Source organism: Dama dama, chromosome X (genome assembly GCF_033118175.1).
Source record: "Dama dama isolate Ldn47 chromosome X, ASM3311817v1, whole genome shotgun sequence".
NCBI classification, from domain to species: domain Eukaryota; kingdom Metazoa; phylum Chordata; class Mammalia; order Artiodactyla; family Cervidae; genus Dama; species Dama dama.
Window position 1 is genome coordinate 132,494,226 of NC_083714.1, and position 25,429 is coordinate 132,519,654.

The 25,429-nt window shown below is 33.3% G+C and overlaps 1 protein-coding gene across 4 annotated transcripts in view; it reads right to left on the reverse strand.

Moving 5' to 3' along the window:
* The window catches only part of CNKSR2 (connector enhancer of kinase suppressor of Ras 2), a 271,503-nt gene that overhangs the window by 108,476 nt on the left and 137,598 nt on the right, over positions 1–25,429 (reverse strand). For 2 of the 4 annotated variants that reach the window (XM_061136324.1, XM_061136323.1), the window contains exons 9-11: positions 16,129–16,275; positions 6,153–6,286; positions 805–1,016 (exon numbers count right to left, since the gene is read on the reverse strand). In XM_061136324.1, the coding sequence (XP_060992307.1) occupies positions 805–1,016; positions 6,153–6,286; positions 16,129–16,275 (493 nt within the window). The remainder of the gene's footprint in view (positions 1–804; positions 1,017–6,152; positions 6,287–16,128; positions 16,276–25,429) is intronic. The other 2 variants (XM_061136326.1, XM_061136325.1) reach the window with 1 other exon arrangement.

Below are 25,429 nucleotides of genomic sequence, written 5' to 3' on the forward strand. Positions count from 1 at the left end.
AAAAACAACTTTCTTTCTCTTCAGCTTCTACTGATCAAATCTGCACTAATCAGCAAGGATCCTGCCCTTCTCCCCAAACTGGAAAGCAAGGAGTACAGAATTCCAGTTAAATCCATTCATTCTTGCAAGAGGACCATGGACTTTACTACTCTAACTTTAGGCAAATTTATCTGCAAATGGTTCAGCTAAACTATATCAATTCTGGGTTACTTTCTTGGGCATGCATGGAAAAATAGGAGTCAGACAAAAAAATCCTGGGACATGGTAACTCCAGGCCCATTTTGCTTTAAATATATTATGTCCTTTCTATTTAAAATTCACTCAAAATTTACCACTTCTTATAGAAAAACAAAACAAAAATTGAGATAAAATTTTACCCAGAAAAGTCCATCTAAAGATTTTTTAATATCTGAGAAATACAGAAATTTGATTTTAAGTAAGTTATGTTAACAGTTAAGTATTGATTAAAAAAAGGAAAAAAAAACCTATTGAACTACTTCAGTTTGGCAACCTCTGACATACAAAAATTACATGTGATTCAAAAAGGTTTCTATGTATCATTGAGTTAAAATACTGCCTTTGGAAGGCAATTATTCTTGCTTACCTTTGGAAAATTTAGAATAAATTTTAATGTCATGCCTTATATTGTTGAGATTCCACTTGGAAGCACACAACAGAAACAGAGCAATTAAAAAGATTCAAAAGCTCTCAGCTAATTTTCACAACCGAAAAGCCTAGGGAAAAAAATTGAGATTCCCATACCAGACATAAACTCCTTCATCAAGGTAAGAGAAGACTTCTTACCGTAAGTTGGGGTGCTTTCTCGTCTTCCTTGACTACTTGATCTTCCCTTTTCATATTCATAACAATACAAGACAGTATCTTCCTCGACTATATTAAACCTCTTTCGATATTCTTGATCCAGAAATGAATTTGGTGATTCAGATCCCTTATGCACTGGCTTGCCCACCATATGTCCTCTGAGGTCTTCACAAGGAAGGTTTCCTTTTTCGTCCCTAAAGAAAGGGTTAAAGGAGAGGGATGTTGGGAAGTGTTAGGGTGGTAAAATGGCAGAGGGTTTAAAGTAGTAATAATATCCTTCCTGTATATCTTCTGATCTTTCCAAACTTTCTTTGATGTTTATAGTGCAATTTTTAATCATTCCTATTTTTCAGGGAAAAAAAGTGCCAAGACTCAGAGAGGTTGAATGACTAGCCTAAAGGTTACACAGGTAATAAATGACACAGCTAGACATGGACCATGGATAATCTAACTCCTGCTCTAGTTCATGTTCACCATACTATGGCATATAAAAGAAATCACCTCAGCACATAAATGGCTTTTACTGCTTAAGAAAATAGGTATAATATTAACAATGCCAACAATATAGGCTTCTTCTGCCAGTTCATCTAACTGATTCATGGTAATATTTGCACTGCTTAAAAACAAAGGTGTATTTAAGAACTACCACCTCTGTGAGGGTACTGTGACCTTAAGAACCAAGTTAGCACTATATAAACTTGTATTTTAAGAATTTCAGTTTGTTACTAATAAAATAACCTTAGTGAAAAGAATTACGCTTTGTATTTAAACAGTATATATCTCATTTAATAGTAAAAAAGATAAGTTCCTGGAACTCATTCTAAATGGATATATCAAAATTTCATTACATATTAGCAACATTTCTTGTGGAGAGAGGGTGGAGAAACTTGATCATATACAGAATTTAAGAACGGGATTTAAGATGATGACAAGTTGATTTTTTCTTCTATAGGATTCTAAAGAGAAAAATCTCTAATAATTTATGAGATCCCTAAAACTCTTACTCACACTAAGTATTAATCACACAGCCCAGGTGATTGGACCCATAATGAGTGGTGTTTTAGTAGAAATATTCCATTTAGGATTAGTTAAAATGAACTTTATCTTATGATAATTTCACTAACCAGCTGTGAAATTTTTATTAGAAAAGCTCACATTCTAGAACATGACTATAAACGTAAATGCAATATTTCTTTCTTCATGGATCATTAATTTTATTTCTTCCAAATTCTTATTTCCAGTTCTACCCTAAACAGAACCATGAATCCTATCAAACCATATAAAATTTAACTTTATGTTAAATGCCAAGGGTGAAATCTTAATTCTACAGAATAAACTGAATGAAAACAAAACAGAGAAAAACACCAAATTTTAATTGACCTACTAAGTCTTATGAGATGGTGATGAGCTTATAAATCTAATGCCAATTCTAAAATATGAGTTTCAGCTCAGCAAAAATACTATACTTTTATACTACAGTATACTATATCTCAGTTATACGTTGAGCTTGTCCAAATGAAGAGAACTATATTATTATTTGAACTATGTAGAAAGTAGTAAATAATATTCAAGAAGGAATCATCAAGCTGGCACTCCTTAATTTTTTTACATAAAAGTGTAGCTGCTTACCAAATTATAACTATGAAAGTTAGTTCTTAAACAAGAAGAAGGAAATATAAAACCCAGGCACATATATTTTGGCTAGCTAAAAACTTTTCCTGAACAAATTGCCTGGCACTTTTTGTTAAGTTAGACCTCTAGCAAAAAGAAACTGACACTGCAATTAGCTAGGAAACAGCCCTAATGAACCTGGGGCACTGGAGAAGGTTATGCCTCTTTATAAGTGGGTAGACGTTTCTATCAGTCTTGTGACATGAAAGTTAATGCAGCTGAGATTAGAGGGTGATTCAATTCTTACCACACTCTCTTTATAGGGATACACCCTGTGGTAGAAAATGGGAAGGGCTGGTATTCCTTATTCTATCGTGATATGAAAGAGAGGCCTTAAGCCAACAAAGATTTATTAGACATGTCTATATGGAATGCATTTAATAAAGCTAAATTAAGAAAAGTATAAACCAAAACCAAACTTTACAGTAGAATTGATACATGACTTGCATATACAAGTGTGTGTGCCTGTGTGTATATGTACTCATATTCTGCATTCTGTCTTTTCGCTCAGTTGTGTCCGACTCTTCATGACCCCGGGGACTATACAGTTCATGGAATTCTCTGGGCTGGAATACTGGAGTGGGTAGCCTTTCCCTTCTCCCTACCCAGGGATCGAACCCGTGTCTCCTGTATTGGCAGATGGACTCTTTACCATCTGAGCCACTAGGGAAGCCCTATACAGCTATCAGTTCAGTTGCTCAGTCGTGTCCGACTCTTTGTGACTCCATGAACTGCAGCACGCCAGGACTCCCTGTCCACCACTAACTCCCGGAGTTCACCCAAACCCATGTCCATTGAGTCGGTGATGCCATCTAATCATCTCATCCCCTGTCGTCCCCTTCTCCTCCTGCCTTCAATCTTTCCCAACATCAGGGTCTTTTCCAATGAGTCAGCTCTTCGCATCAGGTGGCCAAAATATAATAAACCTACACTTTTGCTCTAAAAAGTGTTTAAGGGAATCGATGAAAAGCTAGAGCACTGCTTCATTGTACTATCTTTATATTTAATGGCTCATACTAAAATCAATGAGATAAATTAGTACTTAAACTTCATAGTTGTGCAAGAATTATAAATCCTTAGTTTTCAAGATAAAATAAAGAATGTTGGTTAAGTATGAAAGTTCACTGTCTACTTTGATGATGAAATTGCATACAGTCATATAATACAAATGGACCAAACTTCACCCACGTCATGTATATGAGTGTTTTCTCCTTCAGTGAAAAAGTCACTTTTGCAATCACATTCTTTTCCTGGAATAAATGTGTTTGAAGAATGATAATCACATGAAGAAAAGTCTACTTAAGGTGACAATCATTCCTACCATTTTTAAGGTTTTTTTGGTTTTAAGATGAGAAAGCTTTTATTATTCACAATTCAAATTATCACCGAAATGCCTACCCTATAAAGACAAATGTTTTTAATGGAGGAAAAAAAGAAATGCTTAGATGGGTTTAATAAGATAAATCTTTCATCATGAAAATTAAGGGAGAAAATGCCATGGCTGTAACTATAAAAGAATGACAAATGCAAAAAGTTTTATGACTATAACTTCAAGTGAAACTAGAAAATGCTGATAATTTATACAAGGCTGTGGTACAAAGGGACTCTGATGTATATATCTTCTAACTGCTATATCAAACGACTGTGTGACTAGGTAACTAATAATTTAACTCAATACAGTTAGAACATTCTGTTAAATTACACGCTAGACTAAGAATCAATTAAAGTGAGAGATAAGACTCTAATTATGAATTTTCCTGAAAAGTATGGAGCATTCAAGCAATACTACCAAAACAAGTACTATGTGTTGATACTTCAGTCTCTTGCATTCTCCTATTTTTGTAAATAGCATATTTAAAGATTTTTATTGACTTCAATCTATTGCCTTCATATCTGCACCACACCTGGAGGACAGAACTAGATTGTTTAACACTCTTGTCTTCTGAAGTACATTTTAAATATGTTGTCTAGGAAATATTGTCTTTATTACAAGTTCCTCCCTATCCAAGAGACAAGGAAAGAACATCAAAAAACTGCAGGGATTTGCTAAAAATAGTTTTCTGATGTTTATCTGGACATGTGGCACTCTGACAAATAAGGTCTTTTAAATAATCATTTGCCCTGAATAAAAATCTTTCCAATGAAAATGAAAACAAACCAAAAGAGTCATTTCCTATTTGAAACACACATGCTTTTATTGTTCCTTTTACAAGAATATTTAAAAAGTCCAACACTACCTTAATTAAAATTCAACTTACATTTGACTAGGATATCGAATGAATTTGTACAACTGATTGTAAATCTGACTTAAGAGTATAAATTATATATTAGTAAGATTTTTGAAACGCCAGCTTAGCAAATTATATCTTCTCACAAACCATGTTCTCACAACATTTAATTTTTAAAAAACCTTAAATGTTTTTAAAATTGGCTGTAGTTTTATTACTAGATGACAACACAGGATTTGCACACATGCCATGTTGTCATGTAGCATTTAGATTGTAAAATGTCAGTAGCATCATAGCCAATAGAATGAAGCATTAGATGTACTAAAGAATAATGAAGAGTAATTAAAAAGAGGAATTTCTGTGCTTTGATTTATTAAAGAATTTTAATATTAAGTATAGCTTGAAAACATGAGACATTAAATTACTGTTTTTGAATGACTGCACAACTAATGTAAAAACTGAATCAAATACTTTGTGATTGGTATTAATTATCTCCATTTAGTGCTGGCCTTTTCCCATAATTTTTGTATTCCACAGGCTGGAAACCAGAATGCTTTTGGACAGAATGCAGGATGGCACAGAATTATATTCTTCCACCTGCCAGGAATTTCAAATAGGAATTTGGAACATGAAATAGAGATACAGCCTCCAGAAATCTGAAAATAGACTTTAAAAGCAACTCATTCTCTTGCAAACTCTTTCTACTTTCTGAAAGAAACATTAATGAACTAACCAAGTGGAAACTGTAGATACAGAGGTATTGGGGGAAAAAACACTCTCTCATTATCATCCAAGAAAAAAAAAACTCTTCCTAATTACATATATTTAAGAAGGCATAAAAGTTACCTGGAACTTTCTCATTTAGAGAAAAAGTATGGAATGCTCCAAAGTAACCTGAGATTTCTTTTCTGTGTCAAAGAGCCTCAATGATTTTTCACTTACTAAAAGAATCCTAAATTGTTATTTTATATTAGTGTCCTATATGAGATAATGTTTACAAGATATTTAATGTAGAGTGTTTAATACAAATCATGGTTATTGTTATTACTAACTAGAGTACAAGTCTCTATGTTGTTTAGTTGCTAAGTCGTGTCCAGCTCTTTTGTGACCCCGTGGACTGCCAAGCTCCTCTGTCCATGGGATTTCCCAGGCAAGAATACTGGAGTGGGTTGCCACTTCCTCCTCTGGGGGATAATCCCAACTGAGGGATTGAACCTGCATCTCCTGCATTGGCAGGTGGATTCTTTACCACTGAGCCACCTGGGAAGCCCACAGTTTCTATAATGTAATTTTTTTTCCAGAATGTGCTCAGAATTCTTAACTGAGAAAATATTAAAGATGTTCCTTGAGAATTTACTTCACAGTTCTCATGTACTGAGGTCAGTCTTTAGCTGGAAGCTACACAGAACAAAATGATGGTTAGTTTGATACCTGGGAATATATGGTTCTGCAGGAGGAGGGGGGATGTAGAGATCCTGAAGGGCAGAACTGTCTCTTTTGGTGGGTGTACTGATGGTGCTGGAGGGCGTGGCAACGCTGCTTGTGGGACTTCTAGGTATAAGAGGCTGGTTAAAATGAAAAAGAAAATACATACGCACACAAACAACACACAAACAACAACAACAACAATGACACATAATTATCATTTTTAAGTGATCTATTTCTACAAAGTTTTTGAACTTGGCTGAAATCAAGAAGCATGTTATTTAGCACATGGATATTCCTTTGAATCTTCAAAAACAAATAGATTTCCATTTAGTTCCTAACTCACCTTGTGTGGCATAATCAGTTAAAGCTATTTGTAAGGTAATAATATCACGCAGTGTTTCATAATGGAGAGATCTATCTCACAGTTAGAAACTTATTTGAATTTGCTTTGCTAGAATCCCACTTTTGAAAGAAAGATAATAAAGACTAACTTCCAAAAGAATGAGTTCACTCACATCTTGACTGATTATACAAGAAAGATTATTTCAGATCTTTTCCCAAAAGAGATGCATTATACTCCTAAGTCAGTAAAAAGTCACAGATTCTCAGAAAACATTACAAAAATAGAGTATGAAAGGCTAACATGAGAATATTTCCTAGGAAATGTATTTCTTCCATAAATATAAACAATACTGTCTTCTCAAAGTCATTTTATGGTACATCTTCAAAAGTATGGTGATTAGTGTGACACAATCATTTCACTTGTCATAGGCACACACATTTACCATTGCTTAAAATAACTTTTAGTTGTATACCTATAGATCTTATTTTCATGCCTGTATTTACCTATTAAATAAGTTTTTTAAAAATTAAGATATTCTATTTACTGAATTAAGCCATACATCAGGATGCATTAACTTATGAACACTCCCAGTTCTAAGCATCACAGCATTTGGAAATGATATTGTGGTTTGAGAAATTTCTCTAAAGTGAAACTAAAATTCACACATGTTCATGTTTATCTTACAGATATCTGACTGATTAGCTACATATACAATAACATTGAGAAATAAGAACTTCAATGTAATCGCAAACAAAAATGATGATCACAAAAGGAACTGCATCTTCACATGACAAGATGTTGCCCTTTAGCCAGTATGAAAACACTTTTAGGATAGCTGTATATAGACCCATAGTTCTATTACTTTAACATGTATTGCTGGACACTCAAAGAAAGGCATAGTACAACTATTTTATATTATGACAATATTTTTGTACAGATAAACAAAATTTGTTCAGAAATCCAAGCATAAATACAATGTACAATGTAGGTCCCTGGGGTAGGCTACATAGTTTATGGCTCAGTTCATGGTTTTTGACCTTCCTTTTTACACAGCTCACCTTAATACCTTGAAATCACACATCCTGCCAAAATGACGGTTAAGTTTTAATCTATGTGAAATAGAAATTAAAGAAAGAGAGAGAGAAGGGAAAAATAATTGATAATTTATTTTGGGATTCTAGAATATTGTACCTTATATGATATTTAAAAAGTCTGAAAGTTTACATGTCGAAGAATTTTGATATATTTTGAAAACATACAGTAAAGACTATGCTGTTTATGTTTAAATATGCTGACTTTGGAATAGCACTAAGTTAAACTATGTGTGTCTTTTAGAAACAAAAATTTTGGCAATGGGAAATCCTGAAATTTATATAGGTAATCAGGAGTTACTTGTACAGATGAACACCATGAAGCCTGAGGAAATAAAGTATTATATTCTTTCTAAGAATGTAGTACAAGTCTCTCCAATATATCTTTGAATGATAGGATCTTTAGGTTAAGTGTGATCTGTAATGTGATTGTTTACAATTTTTTCCTGTCAGGATATCTTATTATTAAATACAAATGACACTAAACAGAAATCTAAACAAAATTTCATAATTATAGAAATGTAAAGAAAACATTCATTACACAGTACATTACTTGCCAACATTTTCTGTAACAGATGCACTGTGAGAGAAAAACGAATATTCAGTATGCTTTTTAAATGCTTTAATATGCTCTTATTTTAAATTATCTTAACACTATGAGTGAACTTAAAAACAAGTTCTAAAAACATAACATTAAAAAAAATAATCTAAACATTTTTTATTCTTTCTTCTTTCCTAGGATTACTACTTTAATTCTGAAGACTTCTCTCCTTTTATTTTACCATCTGTAGAACTAAAGATAATTTCTCTTGGTATCTATCCCTGTCCTCCCCAAACAAAGAGGCAGGAAGGTAGGAAAAAAGGAGTAGTAGCAGTCAGTGATTACATGTGAAGTGTGAGGTCAGAACCAATAAAAGTATTTTCTTCTGCCTGGACTGTTACAAGGATTGTCTATTTAGGGTACTTGATCCTTCTCCTTGCAGGAACTTTAAATATTAGTCGTGTCAACTTCCTTCAAATCGATATTTTCTACAGGTTTCTATTTTCAGCACAGATTTGCTATTAATGTTCTCAGCACAGTTAAATTAGCAAAAATGTAGAAGAAAAAGACAGATGTGCTTAAACAAACAACAGGTTTGATTGTCTCAGCTGGTTAATTAATTGAAGTGGTTGAAAAAAACAACATTCTTTCAAAGAAGAAATTAGTTGATTCTGTTAACTCTACTTACTAGTTATTTTATTAACTGGTAAATCATAGAAAACATTGAAATTGGTTTATCATGCAGATATCTGGCTAATTAAATCAGTATGCCTTGTACTAAGTATAAGACACATGATAAATAATAAATTTATTCAGTATATTTTTGTCAAGCTAATTCAAACTAAAAAGTAAACATTATTCTTGAGAATCATATTTTAAAGAAGACATTAAGCAATGGAAAAATAAAGTATGGCAAAATAGAATCTTCATGGGAAAATGGAAATAGCTACTTAACCCCAAAGGAAATTTGTGATAATTTATAACGCCTTTAAAAAGCTCTAAGTTAGGACAAGAATTGAAACGTTACAAAATATAAATGACAAAAGAATGAAAATGGCATTAAAGAACATTAGAAAGATAGGCAAAATGTGACTAAATAAAGCACAGAATAAATGATGCTATTAGTTGAAATTATCAGTGAGAAAGTCCTAGGTGTAACAAATGCCATTAAAATTACACCTACCACCAGTAACTATCTAATACACAAAAAAAGTGGAAAACACAGCTTCCCTCAAATCAAAAAGTTCTCTCTACATTTAATTCAAAATTTAATAGACATATGCCTGAGGTCAGACAAAAACCTAAATATGTGAGTATAATAATGCAGAAGGATAGTTTTTCCTACCTTAGTAACATTTACTTTAATAATTTCTTCATAAAATAGTATAAGGAAAGAAGTTTATCATTGTATTATAAAGAATTTCCAATTTAAGGAAAAAAAGTAGAAATAAAGGATAATTTTTATTGTACCATTTTGCTATTTTGACTCTTTCTCTTATATTGGGAAAATCTGCATAGGAAGAGAATTAAGAACTACTATCACTTATGGATAAAATACAAGGGTATTTTAAAACGGCATCTTGTAACTCAAGCAAGCATGAAGCTTCAGTATAACTTGATCCACTTTGGTATGCAATCAAGCATGACTGGATCCATTTTGGATTCTATCCAAGTGGGTTTATTTTCTGGAAGGACCTTTCCACAAATTTTATTTTTCATATATCAATAGTTCTAATGACAAAGTTTTCCTTCCAGATTCAATGAGGCTCCAACAGGAAGGACATATTTTGCATACATACTGTTTACTCTTCTAAAAGAAATCTATGACAGATTTTTTGGGGCACAGGCATGCATATTTTGAAATATCGAAATCCTAAATAAAATGATCATATATGCATCTCTTCAAGTATACATTTAAAACCTTAGTCAATTAATGATAAGTTACTACTATGAACAGGACTCAGAAATATATTATATTTTGTACACATACGTTTCTCATATTGTCGGTTTGAACTCTATAAATACCTTTAAACTGTATCCCACAATATGGCACGGCACAAATCTTCCTCTGAATCATGAGTGATGAATTTAGTAAAAAGATCCTCCTCCTCCAGTTTAAACATCATTGGGAGGCTGTGATTAGTATAAACTAAAATTTTCAGCTTTTGTAAGGGATCACTGAAATCTCACTTTAAGTTCTCTGATGGCTCAGGCCCTTTCCTCTTGTCCCGGATTCTAACATCTCTTAAGGTAACTGAGCACATCTGGAAGGTATTAATGTACCTCTGAAAACCATATGGCCTTAAAGACTATGAGAAAAGAGCGTCTATACCTAAAAAACTACATTTAATGTTAAAGGTTTTATTTGAAACATTTTACATATTAACAACTCCTGGCAACCATATCTTAATTTAGTTGTCCCTCTATCTGGTAAGTGACCCAGCTTTCATAGAGCTATATAAAGTCTTGAATGGAATCAATGACATAAAGACTGCCCCAATGTTAAAAGATGAAAATGGTGCATTACACATTATGCAGTTATCTGTAGAACTCACTAATGCAAATATCACAAAGAGTTTGCTTTGTCTTCCAGAGGGAAAATACTCATTGAAATATGAATGATTACATCAAGTAGAAAACCTGGCCATTAATTTTATTCACTCTTGGGAATAAGTACAGACTCAACTGGAACACAATACCCCATTATTTTAGCACAGAACATTCACACAAGTCCTTATTCAGTTCAAACACATTTTTATTATAATTCCAATACAAGTACCAGAATATTGTTTTATGTTAGCAACTCTGAGACATCTAAAGAAATGCTGCAGAGAAAATGTATTCTGGATTTTGGGAGGCAAGAAGTTGCATACAATCTTGTAAATTTCTTGATCATATAAAGAATATTAGATCTAATTTGGAAAATTATTGGGCATAATTTTTCCTGGGTAAGATTTTCTTAAGTATTCAATGATTTGAAAAGAGTCTAAGTAAGAGAAACACATGTATTCTAAATTCTCCCACTCTCAGTTTTTTTCTCAGCCTTTTCTAAAATACAAATTTATAAATACAAAAGACTTGAGTCTTCTCCTTAAAGCATGTAATCTTCCCTTTCTTATCAGACTACAAAGGAAAAAACATTTTTTTTCAACCACAGATTTGATCAGGAAGCTGTATCTGTATAAGCTAAAAATAGATCTATGGGCATAAAATTATGTACATGATTATATAATACACAAATAATATACACTTTAGAGTCACACCAAAAAATTGCTTTTTTCAATTAATCATCAAAATTTGCACACCTTACTGAAACTACCACTAGGATATTTATGCTGTCCACTCTTATGGGCATAGTTAATACTGCAACATTAAAACTGAACTTCCAATTTTTTCACCTTACACTATGCATTATTTTTAGGATATTAACTAAAGAAAGAATAGGAAGCTAAAGAATAGAGAAACTAAAAAATAATTTTTTTATATTAGGTGATTATTTGTAGTCTGTGTTAACATTTTGAAAGCATTTGGTTGAAAACTACAAATGTGATTTAGATCCTTTAATTAATTTGCTTAAACATTGGTGAACAAAAATCTGATGTGACAATTGCTTGCAGCTATTTACTAATTTGAGCATGTAAAACATGTAATTGTTTCTGCCTCCGAGTCAACACAATTACATTTTTAGTTAAAACTTATTTTCTTCTCTAGTGTCATATCTAATATTAGTTACCTTTCTTGCTTCCTCCAAAACATGCTTTTAAAGCAAAATTCTCAGAAACATATAAACTTTGCTTCTAATGTTTTTTGGTCACCCCATCCTATAACTTTGATATTTAAATTTTATTATTGCTGCTTTTTTTATTTTTACAGTGACTTCAACCATTCATATTTCTATGTATTTGAAATGTAACATTATCAGTGTTCTTCAGTCGTTGCACCAGTTGATAGACAAAACTGACTACTATGACTATTTGCTTTCCATTTCTTTCTCTGCTCAAAAGTATTTAATTTAAATATCTTGTAAAAATGGCATCAAGGTAATGCTAAGCAATAACATTTAAAGTGAAAAGCACAAAAACCACACAAAAAATTATCACTTCGATATAAAAGACTTATGGATTAGAACAGTCTAGGAGCAATTCTAATGATACAGCTTGATATCATTTTACATTAAAAATGTTTAATGAAACCTGTATCAGTAAATCGAATTCCAGCATTGATTTTAGTGATTATTTTTGAGATGCATTTCACCAAAAAAAAAAAAAAGTTGGGTTCCTAAATGTTTTTTTAAAATTGTTGATTCCCAGTGAAGATTTCAATCAATATTCTCACCAGTGTCCAGCTAATTCTCCCATACATCTCTTGTAAGAAGAAAACACCACCATTCATGCAAGCTGGTGACCTATGCACGCTAATTTAAGACGACAAACATCAAAAAATATACACTGAGGTTTATCCATAATTCCCCAGGATTTTTTCACTGAATTTCAAGGACTTGACCATAAGCAACCACCATGCTTACCAAAATCCAGGACATTAGTAGAGGGTGCTACTAAGGACATGTTTTAAAAACAATTCTCAGAAAGCAACTGCTAGTTTGCTTTCTCAGAATAAAAGATTCTACCTCAGGTAGAACATCTCTACTATATATAAATGGGTGCAGATGACAACAAATTCAATTCCAGATTAAATCTGCGTGTAGTATTTGACTAAAATATCTTTAAGTCTTTCAGTTCTATTGCAAAACATTTGAGAAATTAGGACTTTAACAAGAGTTGCCAAATTTCATGAAATGTACTAATGAAATTGCTCTGTGAGCATGAAGTTGAATTGTATGCTTTTGCTTATTTGGCTATAATTCCACGAATGATTTTCAAAAGAAAATCCAGATTAAAATTTGTCATTGCAGTTAATTAATAATAGAAGCTACTATTCGTTTTAGAACTAAAATGACTTTTATTAAAACATGTGTATTCCTCAAAAATTTTCTACCTTAAGGTAGATAAGGTTATATTTTAGTTGTGCAGGTACAAATTATTTCCTTATTAGTTTAAAAAATAATTATTCCTTTGTAAGAATGAAGTTGTTCCCTTCATTAGAGGCATGTATTAGTGTCTACCTCCAAACTACACAAACTTTGCTATACTTTATCTGAAACACTAAGCCTGGTATCATAAAAGAAAAAGATGAAATGTACATATTGAGGTTAAATAAATGCCACAGATTGTTTCTTTTTGTAAACTCTATTTGAAATAATTCTTAGTAGACTATTGGTATATCCTCTGAAGAAATAACCTAATGTCCAATTCTTCAGGCTTGAAGATAAAAAATTTGTATTCAGGTGAGTTAATGGGCATTTTGGCTGCAACATACCAGAAGCAGTATTACAGTAAGAACGGTACTTATGTCTGCACAGAGGACTGTTGCTACATTAAGCACTTAAGTTTCACACATGAGGTCCTTTCTTGGCCACTAGGAAAAATATGTGGTCTCAGGCAACACAAAGAATCCAGAACTGCCTGTAAGACTTTCTCATCCCACTATTTCTTTGATTTTTCCCCTTCTGGAAGCAGTCTACTTACAACCTCCAGATCCTGGAATCCTCAAGCTTTGTCCATCTTTGGTTGTGTTCATTCTCTTAAAATCCTGACCAGATAGTTTCCACTATGCTTCTGGTGTCTTTCTGCATTTTAGCACAAGCCAAAGCCTTCAGATCAAAATGAAATTCTGTAATGGTACAATTTCAGGTCTTCAAAATAGACTTTAGGGAGATTTGGTGGCGGTGTGCTATTGTTACAGGACTAATCCATTGCCCTTTTTCCTAGGACTGTTTTACCACCACCTGTAAGTATTCACTTAAAACTCCTACTCTTTCTTCTGCTCTGTAAAGTCAGTTTTCAAAGTTGAAAGCAGGGTCCCTCCTTGCTTCCTCCAACCCATTAATAGTATTGTTTATCTATAAAAAGTCAAGCTTGGACAATACATTTTAGGTGAACTAAATTCAGGTGAAGTAACAAATTTATAAAAACGTCAAAACATATAAGCACTTATGTAAATACTGATTTTCTTTTTTTCTGAATTCAGCATTCTGAAAAAGTAAATTTACAAGCATACTCAGAGTAATTGAATAGGCAATAAGGAATAAATATAATTAGTGATCTGATGAGGCACATTTCTTGGCATTTAGGAATGAACCTAGAAACAGTGTCTTAAGTATCTACTATAATTAAGGAATGATGTAGAGCAATTTAAAAAATTAAAGTCTTTGTTCTCTAGGTTTAAACACACACACCAAATGTATGTGTAGCAAAGAAAAAAAAAAAGGTCTTTTGATTATTTCAGAATTTTCTATAAAAGCGATTCTTAACTAGATATTGTCATTAGCTTAATTCTCCAGTTTGTGCTTGTGGAAAAGAATCTAAAAGGGGATCAAATCATCAATTTATTTTCTAGAGATATTCCCTCAAATAGAGTTCATGGATCAACAAGAAATTAGTGTCTTTTTGGTGTTCACTGTGAAGCAGAAGGGGCTAGAGAGAAGCTGTTAAATGTAACCACACATATAGAGAAGGAAACTTAATGGCTGTAAGGGTCTCTTCTTCAGGGTTCCCACCTTTCAGGCTCTGAAGAAGGATCTTTGGGGAAGACATGTCAATAGAAAACTACAGAGTGGAACAACAAAGCAACTTACAACGTAGTGAGAAAATAAAATGATGTGATGGGAAGGTCTGATTTGCTAATCTATGAATTAATGAGTCAAATACTGGTCTCTGAACTTTAATGATCATCAAAAATCTTTGATAATAAACATATACTGCAAGTCAAGTGCATTTGGACATATTAATATAGTTTTAAAATATAGTTTTATACATCTTTATTTGAAAAAATAGAAAGATTCACATTAAAAATTTAAAGAACTTAACGTTCTTTTTATATTTTTATGTTATTTAAGTATAATGCAACTTTGAGGCCAAGAAGTAGGAAAGTTTTAAACAATGAGAAATCATTATAATCTATAAGGCCATTCATGTGTAATGAAGAACTGAGAATTTCAGGGAAAAAAAAAATCAAGACTGGTGTAAGGTACTAATATAGAACTTAATAGCAGTGATAACAATGGCATTTTCATTTATTGCTTTTCTTTTTAATCTGAACAACAGGAAATGTTCTTTTTCAATGGGCAACTTTAATTTTTAAAAATTAAACTTCTATGAAAGGTAATGGTCTTCTATTTTAAAAGTGCAGGTCTTGTGAAGAGTAAAATTTTCCTCTATGATGTGTTTAAACATTACAGCCTGACTGAAAAGGAAGAAAATGTATTATTTCCTTGTCTTTATCAATCAGAATATTTTTATCACTTCCTAGATACCTCTGGTTCTTAACCTAATTTATCAACATCCAGAGTAACATTTTAGAGTGATGTTTCACGCTGAAAAAAAATGCAGAATTTCTAATGTAACAATTTCCCGGTTTTTGCCTTTGTACATGGTGGAAAGAAAAAAAATGATCCATCAGGAAGAATGTAATAGGTACATTTTAATTACTACCTAAAACTTTCTCTACCTACTGTTCAAAAACAACTATTCTTATCTCATGAGCTGATTTAAAAGAATTCTATAAACTATTATCTAGTTTCTTCAAGAAGTATATATGGATATAACTTTTAAATTGAAGATTATATCACAAAATGAAACCTCTCACTTTCATTTCTATCCACATTTTGGCTTCAAATAACTTGTGCTTTTCTTTGGAATTATGCTTTAAAATGTTTAAAAATTAAGGCAGGGTTCTTTATCATTTGATTTTAGTTATAGTGACTTTGAAATTTCATCACAATTAAGCGTATTAGGATCAGCTGTGAAGAGATCATTTCACAAACAAATTTTCAAAAGCATACAAGATTAATCCATATGCTGCTGAGATGAGGCACAATAAAGAAGCATTACTGAGATAATCTATGGCTAAAATGATGGTGTATGACTTATGATTAAGCTTCATTACCTGCAGAGCAAGGGGCTTCCATCTCATATTTTTCAGTAAAGCTGGTGCTGAGGTAAGCATGCTCTGAGGTCGCTTTTTCAAAGTTAAGATAACACCACTCGGGTCCTCTCGTAGTGCATTCACCAAATTTTTCAACTGCCACCCCACCTGGTAACCAGCAAAATCATTACAATAAAATTGAGGTACAGTATGCAAAGATTTAATGTTCTCCCCCTTTAATAAGATTAGTAAGAAAAAAAAGAAAACCACACAATTGGTGTACCAGCCTATCAATTTTCAGGAGATATAAACTCAAAAAGATACTTTATTTTTGAATTGACTAACCATGTTATTGCATTAGAGTCCATATCATTATGAGATAACAATGGACATTTACAAGTCAAAGCAGAGACTAAGATGGTATCCAACCAATAGAGTAATTTAGAATTAAAAGAAATTATGGCATTATTAATGCTGCACAAGGTGTAGATCCAAGCTTTGTTCACAGCTTACAATTTAAGAATCCGCATGCCTGAAACAAAGATTTGGCAATGTCCTGAACTTACAAATTAAACCACATGCTTGCTCATCACCATCTTTCAGAGATATGTGGTACTAGTGTCCCTAAGTGAGACTGACATTATACTACCAGTAGCTGGTACTGACACACCAAGGCAAAATTCTGAGCGTGGAAGACAGGATTGATAAAATAAACCTTTAACCACAATATAGAGTAAGAAATGACAAGGTAATGCTACTCGAATGCAGCAGCTACTGAAAATGTGTTCCAAAAGACTCTATAAATTTAAAATATAATAAGCTAAATTTAATGAAGCCATTATGTGATATGTGAATATCACCCCAAACATATTGTATAATTAAACAGAAGTACTTGATAAATGTCCAAAAACCTGGCTCAACTGTTATCCATGTTACATTACTTATCATTCTTTTACATTATTGAATATTTGTTAATTTGCTTTTAAGACATACTGGTTATGCAATTATTTGAAATCCTAGAAGTATTCTTTAAAGAAACACATTAAAAACATCTATTATTCCAAGGTTTAAAAAATATATTTCACATTTAAAAGAGACACCCATTTATTCCAACTCTAATGGATTAGAAATTTATGCTACATAAATTATATAAATGTGTTATATAAATACAGTGGGTCAAAATTTATCCTGGATTGCAAGCAACATTTAGCCAATGGTCTGAACATGATCTAGTTTCTTCCTAGGCACCCAAATGAAAGGGAATGGGTGCCTGTGCCTATTCACCATGTTTTTGCCTGGGAGATAATGCTCAAGCTGTAAAGAATGAGCACTTTCATCCAAATTAGCACAGATCCCAGAGACTATGATGAAAGAGGTACTCTGGACCACAGCCACTGAAGGATAATGGGAGACTTTAGTTTATATGACGGACCATTCATTTAAACTACAGTCTCTACTCTAGATAAACTGAGCGATGGTGAAGAGAAAGAGGACAAAAAGGAAGCAATACATTATAATGCTTAAAACCTCAGGGTCTCAGATAGGAATCAAAATGATCATTATGATACTTGCCTAATATGAATAACAGGCTGTCAATTTTTTTAAAAAATCACTTTAATGTGGATCAGCTACAGCAATGATATTGGTCAAATGTCTCCCATTATATATATAAGTGAAGATTATTAGGTACACTGATTCTGATTCTTCTGATGGCTAAGAAGTGTCCCTACAGCCATTTCTATGAGCCAAGATCAAAGCGAAGTTAGTTCAAATTCAATTATTAATTTTGCTTGCCAAAAAAATAAGCGAGCAGATTTTTGAATACTAGGTTTGGAGGGAGAAAACATACTGTTTATACAAAGAGTTTATGAACAACTTATTAATGATAACCATATTTTATCATTTATTTTATTCATTTAGATAATTGTTAATGATAATAAAGCAGTCAATATTACTGTAACCTTCTTTCAGCCTATCTACTCTAGACAACAAATTACACACTGATTTCTATCTACCAATTTCTCTTCATTTTATTCTATGACATAATCACGTCACTAGTTGAAAATTCTTAGGGCTTGATCGGGTTTTCCAGTGTAACATTTATTTAGTGTAATTCTATTCATCCTACTCTTTCACAATTTCTCTATGCTCTTTTTGACTACACAATTCCAAAAAACAGAATTGTTTCTCCATGAGAAAGTGAAATTGATTTTTGATGACAAAGTAATAATTTGGTTAGATTTAAATTTTGTGTGCATGCTCAGTCACTCAACCATGTCCAACTCTTCGTGACCCCATGGACTGTAGCCCACCAGGCTCCTCTCTCCGTGGGATATTCCAGGCCAGAATACTGGAGTGGGTTGCCATTTCCTTCTCCAGTCAATCTTCCCGACCTAGGGCTCGAACCTGTGTCTCTCTGGCAGGTGGAATGTTTCCCACTGTACCACCTGGGAAGCCTTAAATTTTATAGCTGAATTAATGTTATTTAATTGCAGAAAATTATATAACTTTATTACTTTTTAATCAACCTTACCACACTCACTGACATTCGATTAGCAGTCTTTTAAACAAAAGCAACTCATATATTTATCTTTGGCTCTCAAATTCTACTTCCACTGCCAAAAGGAAATGACTAGATAAAAGCATAGAGATAAATGTGCAACATATATGTTGCAGTGCCATTTAAACCAAACAAAAACTGTACATTACACAAATGTCCATTAGCATGGGATGTAAAATTTGTGTAGAAAAGTTTAAATGTAGCTAATGCAATTCAATTTTACTTTTGTAAAAATATGTATATATAGAAAACACAGAAAGCCATGTACCACCACTAACAATGGTTAAAGGGCAATAAAGACTATAATATATATTTTTCCATTTACTCTTTAATTTCCTAAACTTTTGGCAATAAACGTGTTTTATAAACAACAACGCCAACAAAATATTGATAAATGGACCTAGTCTAAGAGTAATATTCCAGTTAGAAAATCGTGAATTTTCTGAATTATCTCATTAGGACTGTTTGTTATGGATGGAAAATTCCCACAAAAAGAACCAGAAAGGCAACACTATGTAGAACAGTAAAAGATGGTGACGGGGAAATGACATCTGCTCTGTACATTATTCTTTTATATAACTGTCAAAAGAAAAACAAAATTATAACTATTCATAATAAGACCTACATAATCTGTTGATTTTTTTTTAATTCAATGAATGATTTCAATAGATTCCTCACATAAGTGTTAATTTAGGTTTTTGTGGAAGCTGCTGAATAGTAATGTAATGAAGCTGGCTGTGTAATTCCCAGCTTACATATAACATTTTTCTTAATAACAGATAGGTTTTAGCTATATCAGTCCAAGTCCAGTACTTGTATACCTATTAACAGCAACCGGACAACATGCCTCTCATATGAATAATCCTTTTTTTCCTTAGTCTTTTCTCAAGCTGATTTGGATCATTTCTTCATTACTTTCTACCTTTTCTACTGCATATTATGCTTAACAACTGTACCCATTTATTGAATTGTACCATGTTCTATTCAAGGGCAGATGTGGCATGGTCTTAGAGCTCTAGGAAAAATGATTCTCAGCTCTGGTTCTGTGTATCCTCACGTATCTTCAAACATAATTAAGTATAGTGAATTACTGACAAATTTATTTCTCTGTTACTAAGATACTTATGGTTGACAGATTATAGGGGGACATGAGTAGATGGTATTAATATTATGAAATGAGGCAAGTATATGGGTTATAACTTCAATAAATTCGGGAGCCCCATTCCGGAGCTAAATGATATGGTACACAGACATCAAAATAAGTGAAATACATCAATGTGTGTTAATCATTTTTCAAACTTATTTTTCTATTTCCTCATTTGAGTTTCTGGCTATGGTTTTAAAGTATTAAGTTTGATAGACCTGAACTAAAAGCCATGTGAAGATACAACAGTAATATGAAAAATAATTATATTATTTACATTGGCTACAATGAAAGTCTTTCTGTACTAGGAGATAGAAGGAGCTTTGAAAGAAGGAAAACCAGGGATTCTAGTGGCTGCTAATATAAAAGTTTAATCCACTAATATAGGAAGGAATTAAATATGGTACAAAACTTTAAGAGATAGTGAGTTTGGGATACAAAGAAAAACATTCTAATAATCAAAGACATACAAAAAAGAACTGGTAGACTTGTGAAAAAGTGAACTCAACACCAAAAGAGATGTTTATGTATTATTTCACAGGCTAAATAGACTTCAAAAATCACAATACGTTACAACTTTACTATGCAAAATGGGTAGAAAAGTACAAAGAGATGACAACAGATGAGCTTTGTAGTAAATGGATGTGGTCCTGATACAACTCTGAATATGTGTCCTCCATCTTTCTTCCTCCTCACAACCAATACATGCAAGTGGTTCCTCCAGGCTAAGTGTTATTCGCCTAATATTCCATGCTATCTTCTTATAAAAAACTCTTGTTTCCAGAACTTCCACTAACAACTTTCTGCATGACTCACAAATCCTCCTAACCATCCCCAATCCCTATCAAGAAGTTGTGGCATATTTTCAACAGTTCATTCATCCATACTAATAGCTACTGAATAATCAAGCACCAGTAATTCACTGTGCTAGATGCTTCATATTGCATTCCTTTTATTTATATCTTCATTCTTACAGCTAGGAAGTAAACTATTAAACCCATTTTACATGTGAAGAAACCCACTTTATATGAAGAGAAAAGAGATTAACTAAGTTTTCTTGGTCAAGATTATTAATAGAAACATGTAATTCTCCAAGCCAGAATACTGGAGTGGGTAGCTGTTCCCTTCTCCAGGGCAGCTTCCCAAGCCAAGGATCGAACCCAGGGTTCCCACATTGCAGGCAGATTCTTTACCATCTGAGCCATCAGGGAAGCCCAATAGAAACATGGTAAGTTGCAAAGCCAGAATTCATTCAAGTCTGTTTGATTCACAAGGCATTATGACAGCAAACATCCTCCTCTAAATATTCCATTGGCAGTACAAATGAATGCAACACTTCACTCAACAGCAACAACAAAAAGTTCCCCCATCATCCTCTCAAGTTTTGAGCATGGAGTCACCTACAACAGTTCCCCCTGTTTTTAATACACATCTATCCTGAAGAATGTATGTGCTTACTCAGTCATGTCCAACCCTTTGCAACCACATGGACTGTAGCCCCTCAGCCTCTTCTGTCCATAGGATTTCCCAGCCAAGAATACTGAAGCAGGTTGCCATTTCCTACTCTAGGGGATCTTCCCTGCCCAGGGATCCAATCTGTGTTTCTTATGTGTCCTGCATTCAGGTGGATTCGTTACTACTATGTCACCTGGGAAGTCCATCCTAAAGAACAGATTCTGGCAATTAATACTGCTTCTCACTTCCTTTATCTGTCTTGGATACCAGGTTGTTAGACTTCAGAGCCCCAACTGCTCTTTGTACTATTAGTTTTTTGCAGCACCAACATACTGCTACAACATAAAAGTGTTCTTTTCCTCAAAACACTTGAAAAGCTCACCAAAGGCCTAACTAAAGAGTCAATTCCTAAAATAGGCCCTGTGCCAACATGGCCATCACTATCTCCTATAACTTCTCTTTAATGTAGTTCTTAAACTTCAGAATGTGTTAGAATCACCTGGAAATACCAGTTTTTGATCTAGTAGGTGTGAGGTGGGGCCCTAGAATCTACATTTTTTTTTCTCAAGTTCCCAAAAGATGCTGATGCTGCTGGTCAGGAAACACAGTTTGAGAACAGCTATTCTAGACAATGAGCTTCTTGAAGGCAGTGACTTGCCCATGTCTAGAATATTTTAATATGTTTTTTAAGACTAGATATTATAACTTATAAAATCACTAAATATCGATGTGTGCCTTCCACGTATTATGGGTGCAATGGTGCTTGCAGCACAACCCGTGACTCTTTAAAAAGCATAATGAGCAGGGGAGAGATGAACACCTCAATAAGCATTTACGATAAATTAAGAGAAGTACCCAACAAAATGGATAGAGTGAAATGGCAACTAACCCATTCTTGAGGGTTCAGGAAAGGTTTCCTATTAGCCTAAGCTGAATTTCTTAGGAAATGGACAGGTGAAGAGGATATGGAAGTTGAGGGATTGAAGAAAGCCCAGAGACAAGTTAAAACCAGTTTGAGCAATTCTCAGTAGTTCAGTACGGGTGGAACAACTGGTTAAGTTAGTATTATGTTGCCCTCCAACACTGTGCTTTTCTTCTCAGCAAAAGTACCCTTCTATTATATAAATACTTGCATTTTTCCTCTCCCACCTATAAAACCTTATGTATCTGTAATGGCACTTATTAAATGCAACACCCATCATACAGCCTCTTATAGCTAGCATCTTGTTTTCTTCATGTGATCTTATCTAATGGCATTTTTCATGCACTGCTGCTTATTAAAGCTGTGTATTTTTCCTCACATCCTTCATCTACCCTAACAAAACTGGATATTGAGGGTTTTATTTTGAGGATAAAAACTGAGTCTCATTTTTCTGGATATACCTGCAATCAATGCCTTACAAATGACAGAGACTTAATGAGTGTTTGTTGATAACTAGTGAAACGACACGGTGACACGAGAATGCGAATGTTTCAGAGATAATGAAGTACCTTAAAAGTCCAAAGGGAATTTTGTTTTGTATATAAAACTAAGATGTAGTATTCAGTTTTTCTCTAAATATAATATACTTGATACTAAAGCTACAATAAACATTCTTTACCTCAAATTACCAAATAAACTTTCTTATAAACTAACATTTGGAAAAAAATTATAGAGTGGATACTTCAGACCTAAAGTCACAGTGATTTGATTATGACAATAAAATATTTTCCATAATAATATATAATATTAATAATAATATATATCAATAGTAACAATGGATATAGTTGCTTTTTGTTGTAGAAATATTCTGCTTCATCATACGCGTTATAGAAACAGTTAGGAAGGTTTTCTAGAAAAATATAAATAGTCCAGGTTTTTCTTTCTCAATATTTAATAGAATATTTTATTCACACTGAAGTTCATGGACCTTTAAAAACCCACATATACATCTGATACGAAGTATGTCATGTTACTAAAGATAATATGTTTTTCACATGTGCTGAACTACAAATACTATCTCCTGATTGTTCAGGTAGCAAAACTCAGTGTCTGTAAACAATGGCAAGTCTTATTAGTTTAAATGTAATCCCCAACTTGGAGACTGAAATGTATTTTATATATAGTGCAAAAAGGATTAAAATGGTCCAACAGAGTTTTTAAGGTATCCCAAGAGTTTTAAAGCCAGATGTTCTGCTTTCTTGTAGACAGGGCATGTAATTGCTTTGATCAGGCTGAAGCAGATACCAAGGGTTCTTGGGTCAATGGCAACATAAGTGGGCAGGCCCTTGGACAATGGGTTGCCCAGATTAGGTACACAAAGGGCTTTGGGGTTGGTGTTAAAGAGGTGAGAGTCTTCCTTTCCTCTTTGTACATAGAGTGAAGAAGTTGTCTCTGATCCGTTTAGGACATTCTCTAGCCTATCTGATTCCTAAACAATAGGTGGTGAATTATTTGACCAACAAATGAAAAAACTCTCTATGGTTCCAAGTAGCCAGTTACAAATAAGCATAAAAGAATGTAAGCTTATCAACTTAGACCTTTACCTCTGTTACAACTGTATTTGGAATTATAAAAAAGCATCTCTAGACATACAAGTAGGAAGATAGGACATTCTTAAAATATTTTCAAAGTTATTATCCTTCAGAAGACAAAGTAACAGATCCATTCATTGACAATTACACACACTCCTGTGTAAACACTGGCTCTTACTCATGGCTGTAATGTATAAATGATACCTATTCACAAAGTAAATTTCAAAGAGACTTGAAGTGTGCCTATATGAATGTCTGACGATATAAGTCACACCATACCCAAATGTTCCTCTGCTCTTTCTAAATGCACTGAAGAGACAATTCAACATACAACCCATCACATTCAGACTAATGACACTGTGTCTTTGCCAAATGTTTTGGTGCTGAGATATTACAGTGCTCTGTTCTCCTGCATTACTGAAACATTTCAAAACATTTCAGAATTAGTGAATTTTGATACCCAGTATCTTTCAAAGATCCTAGAATCACTAAATTTGAGTACCAATCTAAAAACTTCACCTGAACTTATTTTTTTCACACAATATATTTGTGTGATATATTTGGAGATACCCTAATTTTGCTTTTTCACAATCATTCATTTAGTGAGTAGAAACAGAGAATTACCCATGGTTCAAATAAAGAGGAATATAAGCTGAAAGGTATGCATTTGGTTAAGACTAAATGCAAAAAAACCCCCAAAAAACGTGACTTTAAATTCCAGCATAGAGGACTTCTCTGGTGGTCCAGTGGTTAAGAATCCCGCCTGTCAACGCAGGAGACATGGGTTTGATTCCTGGTCCAGGAAGATCCCACATTCCATGGGGTAACTAAGCCCATGTGTCACAACTACTGAGCCTGTGATCTAGAGTCCATGCTCCACAACAAGATAAGCTACTGCAATGAGAAACCTGTGCACTGCAACTAGAGTAGCCCCTGTTTGCCACAACTAGAAAGCCCATGTGCAACAACAGAGACCCAGCACAACCAAAAATAAATAAGTAAAATTAAAAAAAAAATTCCAGCATGGAGTAATTTAAATAGGTAATTCAGAGTATTCAGAAATGACCCAAGGTTCTATCTATTATAAACGAAACTTTAGTACTGATTATTTTTTACAAACATGACTAGAGGAGATAATCTTGGGAAAAGATGAAGGGAACAAACATTCAAAAAGAATGAATTAAAAAGTTTTATTTTCATTACAGGGAATACCCCACAATTTTATGTCTTTATTCACTGAGCCTCTCTTCATCTCACAGCCTCCTTAAGCATTCATACAATGAAATAAGACTTTATCAAAGCATTTGTTTTTTATGTGGCTTAATTTTACTGTAAAACTTGGACCATGTTGAGCTCCTCACAATTTGAATTTACACATATGTTTTGGTAGCTAATATTTTCATGTGAATTTCACAGACAGTCACATATATAATATACGTGTGTGTGTGTGTGTGTGTGTGTTTTATTTAAGAGAAAGCATGGAGAACACAGTTTCTCACCGCTGAAGATGATTAGGGAGTCCAAGAGAGAAAACCAACTTGAAGACTACAAGAAGTACTTTGTTTTTCACCTATTATACACCACCTTCCCAGAGTCTTTAACTAAAAAGTTCTGAGGGTTAAATCAGAATTTCTTGATTGACTCATGAA